At 30.0% G+C, this 6,086-nt stretch overlaps 1 protein-coding gene across 1 annotated transcript; it reads right to left on the bottom strand.

The window, feature by feature from the left end:
* Nucleotides 1-658: 658 nt before the first annotated feature.
* On the bottom strand, nucleotides 659-1,090 carry LOC115889202. The gene has a single exon (XM_030909152.1). It carries the CDS (start codon nucleotides 1,088-1,090, stop codon nucleotides 659-661), a length of 432 nt encoding a protein of 143 aa, XP_030765012.1.
* Nucleotides 1,091-6,086: the final 4,996 nt, after the last annotated feature.

Raw genomic sequence — 6,086 nt, 5'->3', positions numbered from 1 at the left:
AATAAAATATTAGTACGCCTATGACTCAAGAGTTTGGTTTGGTTTGGTGGCGACACGTGCGAAGAGAGATGTGCATGGCTTCCACATTTCGAGAGGCGGGGTGAGACCAATCAGCTAAGACAAATCAAGTGGTGGGAGAGAATATGGCCGTAGATGCCAGGTCTAGGAAATATTCCCTAACATTAAGGTTTCTATCCAGGAAATACCTTTTTAGAAAGCATATTTTTGGACACAATTTAGTGTGTGTATTTAATTTGTTTTCTCAAACTTGGCATTTCTAAAAGTATCATCAGATAAATATTTTAAAAGAATATTTTTTGTTGGTTGATTGACCGTGCCAACCAGGCTTCAGGAAATTTTCAAAACTTCATCTGGCAACACTGACAGTATCGAAGTCCTAGAACGGTAGACAGAAATCAAATCAGTCGGATTTGAAAGGGGTTGGGTGTACATCATTCTACAATATATTTACGATTTTGAAGGTTATCCATACATCTCGAGACGTTTAATCTTTTAACAATAAAAATAATTAAACGTCCGGTTGTATCTATACTGCTCATGTTTTTGTTGCTGTTTCAGCATAAGTTAAAACAAGCATTAAAAAAATGACTAAAAATCAACTTTAAAAAAGGACAATTAGCAAAATAATTATAAAAAATTAAATCAAAGGTTCAAAAATACCTCCCTGTTGTGCTTCGCAATAGCCAAGACGGTTATAAAACTCTGACCTAACTTTAGCTAACATAACAGCGGGGATATTTTCTAACGACTGAACGATTTTTAATCGCAGCTCGTCAATATTCATGGGTCGTTCATGGTTATGGCCATAAATGGAGTTTTTTACATATCCCCACAGAAAGAAGTCATTGGGCGACAAATCAGGAGAACGTGGTGGCCAATTAATTGTGCCTTGTGTGGAAATTAGCCGATTGGGAAATGTGGTTTGAAGGAACAGATTTACGTTCCGCGCGTTATGCGCAGGACAGCCATCCTGCTGAAACCACACTTCCTCAAAATTGATTGGCAAATTTCGAACTGCTGGTACAATTTGGTTTTGTAGCATATCCAAATATTTGGCAGCTGTTAACATACCATCAATAAAAAAAGGCCCAATGATATGATTTTGCAGCATGCCAGCCCAAACATTTAGTTTTTGTGGATATTGTGTCCGCAGTGCCATACTAAGGTGCTTATTTTCTCGAGACCAATAACGTACTATCGAAGGATTGTGGTAGCCATGTAAGGGAAACGAGCTTTCATCTGAGAATAATATATTTTCCAAAAATAAATTATTCCGATCGGCTCTTTCTCTTACAGCCTCGCAAAACTCCAGACGTCTGTTACAATCTGCGGGAAAAATTTCTTGCGTGGACTGATTTTGTAGGACTTATATCCATGCCTTTTTAAAACTCTGCGCACCGTTCGAGCATTGCAACCAACTTGTTCGGCTATATTTCGGCTTGAACAAGGTTCGCTTGTTTCGACAGCGGCACAAATATTAATTTCCTTGTCGGGAATTACCTTCTCTGCGCCTTCCTTATTGTCACAATTTCTGCACGCCGCAATGCAGCCTGTTTGCTCAAATTTATGAACAATGTTGCGTACAGTTGTGGCATAAGGCACAGGGCGATCTTGAAAGGTGAACACATAACGCCCAATGACCTCTTCCACACTTGAGGAAATGTAAAACCATTTAACGATATGCACCTTCTCTTCGGTCGTATAAATAGCCATTTTTGAAACACTTAACGTACACACCGAAACAGCTAGGCGAAAAGAATGATGCAAAAATAGTTTGGATCTCAGGTGATCTATTTCCTTTCCCCACCTTTTCATCTACATAAAGGTGCGTATTCACTATCCGAACGAACGAATGCTACTATCCAACGAGCGAACGTCCAGTCTTGTTCGCGCGGTTCTATAATTCTCATTCGTTTGCGAACGTCTTTGATATACCGAATGGAAACAGATGAGGGAGCGAACCGAATGGCGAACGGCCGCATGCATTCGGTTTGCTGTCCAAATATACCGAATTTCATTCCTTTGTTCTTTCGGATAGTGAATACGAACCTTAACATAAAGCACCGCCCCTCTCAATGCGTTCTCCCACCATGCTTATGCTTTACCTTGCCTACACCCGTAAAAACCGGCAACACTGTATCGGTCGCACCGGCTTCTCGCCGGCCCCTTTTGATGCTGTCTCTCTGTCTGTCAACCGGTCATTTATATTATTCTCTGTCTTACACGTTAAAATCCTATACACAGTAATCAAATGACCAGGTCGGTATATATATATATATATATATATATATATATATATACAAAGAGGAAGTCTTGACCGATCAATTATAACCAAAACTAAGAAGAAAATTCTTGGGGATAGCGGTCTAGAGGCAAAAAATTAAACAATTTATTACAAACGCCGAGCTTTCGGAAAATATATTTCCTTTTGCAAAGCTAAAACATATCACAAAAGTCAACTGAATATAATATAATATTATATAAACTTACGTGTAAAAAAGTTAATTATAAAAATAGAAAAATATATCAATTTCCATATGGAAGAAAGGAACTAAAATTTTGTATAAAAGTTAAAATCTTCTTAAATATTCATGATTTCTGACATTACTAAAAATTATTTTGACATAGAAAGGTAAATTTAATTATTAATAAAAAAAACACGTAAAAAACATATAAGGTTAATCACAAGTTACAAATATAAAGAAAAATCAAATTTTAAATATTATTTTTATTTTTTAATAAAATGGAGTAAGAAAAGAATATATATTACTAAGATCCTCAATATCTTTTCTTTTATTAATACAATTATCATTAATGTAAATTTCTACCATTTCAAGAAAAAAGTCTTTTATTAGTATTAAATTCAGTATCCAAAATTTTTGCATTTTTAAAATCAATATTATGTAGTGTATCAATCACATGTACTGATAATGCACAACTACGTTTACATAATCTAAAATCACTAATATGTCTATTAATACGTTCTTTAAGAACAGTAGAAGTTTGTCAATATAAGAAAGATTACAATCAAGACAACTAATATTATAAACAACACCAGATTTATATAAAGGAAGATCTAAATCTTTTAATTTAGTATATAAATTATTAATCTTTAATATATGTTTACCACATATTTTAACCTGTTGAGGAATAGATAAGATCTTTGTTAAATTATTATTTAAGGAATTTACATACGGTAATGAGAAATAATAACCGTTAACATTATTGTTATCAATATTATCACAATTTTAACTCATACCATCCACTAAAAATGAAAATTAATTTAATTGTCGGATTAAATAATAGAATTAGAAGAATTTGCCATCCTCAATTTTTGTCGAAAAACTTAAAAAGAATTTATAATATTTTATTACAAAATTCATATCCTGAATTATTATTAAAGAAATTTTTATATAATAATTTGTTGGTTAATGATCAATCAAGTTTTGGAGAAAACTTACATAATAATGTTATTTCGAGTAATAATGTTCTTGCTTATGATGTTCAACTTTGTGATAATATTGATAACAATAATGTTAACGGTTATTATTTCTCATTACCGTATGTAAATTCCTTAAATAATAATTTAACAAAGATCTTATCTATTCCTCAACAGGTTAAAATATGTGGTAAACATATATTAATGATTAATAATTTATATACTAAATTAAAAGATTTAGATCTTCCTTTATATAAATCTGGTGTTGTTTATAATATTAGTTGTCTTGATTGTAATCTTTCTTATATTGGACAAACTTCTACTGTTCTTAAAGAACGTATTAATAGACATATTAGTGATTTTAGATTATGTAAACGTAGTTGTGCATTATCAGTACATGTGATTGATACACTACATAATATTGATTTTAAAAATGCAAAAATTTTGGATACTGAATTTAATACTAATAAAAGACTTTTTCTTGAAATGGTAGAAATTTACATTAATGATAATTGTATTAATAAAAGAAAAGATATTGAGGATCTTAGTAATATATATTCATTCTTACTCCATTTTATTAAAAATAAAAATAATATTTAAAATTTGATTTTTTCTTTATTTTTATTTGTAACTTGTGATTAACCTTATATGTTTTTACGTGTTTTTTTTTTATTAATAATTAAATTTACCTTTCTATGTCAAAATAATTTTTAGTAATGTCAGAAATCATGAATATTTAAGAAGATTTTAACTTTTATACAAAATTTTAGTTCCTTTCTTCCATATGGAAATTGATATATTTTTCTATTTTTATAATTAAACTTTTTACACGTAAGTTTATATAATATTATATTATATTCAGTTGACTTTTGTGATATGTTTTAGCCTTGAAAAAGGAAATATATTTTCCGAAAGCTCGGCGTTTGTAATAAATTGTTTAATTTTTTTGCCTCTAGACCGCTATCCCGTATATATATATATATATATATATATATATATATATATATATATATATATATATATATATATATATATATATATATATATATATATATATATATATATATATATATATATATATATATATATATATATATATATATATATATATATATATATATATATATATATATATATATATATATATATATATATATATATATATATATATATATATATATATATATATATATATATATATATATATATATTTATTTATTTATCATAACTTTCCTCAACATATAACCACTATAATTACTAAAATTTTACAATGTTAAGTATTAACAGAGTCCATCATGAATAAATATAGTCATTAATTTTAAGTAATGTACAACTGTGTTTTCTTTCTCTGTAAATGCCTGGCGCCCAATATCTATATTTTTTGTTAATTAGTTTTTATCCAGTGAAATACAGTATCAACGACTACTCTACCGATGAAAAGCTGCCGTTCGCAGTGGTAGTGGTTTAAAAAAAGCTATAAGGTGTCTTTCAGGACGAAAGGACTGCGAAAAACAGTGACGGAAATCATGTTTCAATAAAATCTAGATCTCCAACTCCGCGGCCGTCTCCAAACCCTACCTTTAACATAACAAAGGCGTGACAAGTTTTCTATCAAAATTCAGATTTTTTTAGTGCATTTTGTCGATAGCGATGCAAAGTATTGATATTTGCACGGGCAATTTCAGCCCGGCGACCGTCATGTTCTGCCATTTATTGACCTGGAATAAATGAAAGGAAACTGCAACTGACAAACTGTACGTCAAAGAGCTGATTTCGTTTCGGTAAAATTCGATGTGCTGGAAGCGTTTATTAATAATTCAATATTGCAATGCCGTGTAAAATTAAATTATAAACGAAGTTATTGGTTACTATATTTTTTTGTGAACAGGGTAATTCTGTTTTATTCTGAATTAAAAAAGGAAATGTAAAAAATAAAAAAGGTATTTTTTGTAAAATACTACTGCGTAGGATCCAAACGGAAAGTGTATAGCTTGTCAGTGGCTTTTTTACTAGTAAAAATATATTTTTGCCTAACTAACAAAAATGCTGTATGCGGATTAATTATAAACTGGAAAGTCTTAAGCTTTATTCAGTATGTCGAAATTAGTGTTGACAACGCGTCAATCGCGTATTTTTTATTGACAACGCGTCAATCAATAATGTTCCCAAACAGCTCGATATATTAATGATGTTGTCACTATTACTCATCAAGCAATATTACTGTTATATTAATCAATTAAGGCCGCTTAAACAAACATAACATATACAATTTAAATATTAATTCATTATAATAAAATTAATAATAAACATATTGTAATAATTATATTTCTGCAGATTGAGTGTGAAAAGTTTTGTTCTTAAATGTCCACTCTACAAATTATAAACGCGTGTTCAAATATTAATTTTGTGGAATATACAGGGTGTCCCAGGCTAAGCGTGCATTAGAAGTTTCTAACGAACCACAATATCTAGATCGGAGATTTTTTGCACATCATTGTTTTACAACGAAATCTATCGATTAAAAATATTTTCAATATGGCGGCACTTTCGGTAATACCGGAAGTTGAGTACAACTTTCTTATTTTAAATGGGCGCCCCTATTTTTTATTACATACTTAAATTCTCT

This window comes from Sitophilus oryzae, unplaced genomic scaffold (assembly GCF_002938485.1).
Source record: "Sitophilus oryzae breed Bouriz unplaced genomic scaffold, Soryzae_2.0 scaffold_811_pilon_pilon, whole genome shotgun sequence".
NCBI classification, from domain to species: domain Eukaryota; kingdom Metazoa; phylum Arthropoda; class Insecta; order Coleoptera; family Curculionidae; genus Sitophilus; species Sitophilus oryzae.
This window is presented reverse-complemented; position numbering and strand designations above follow the sequence as displayed.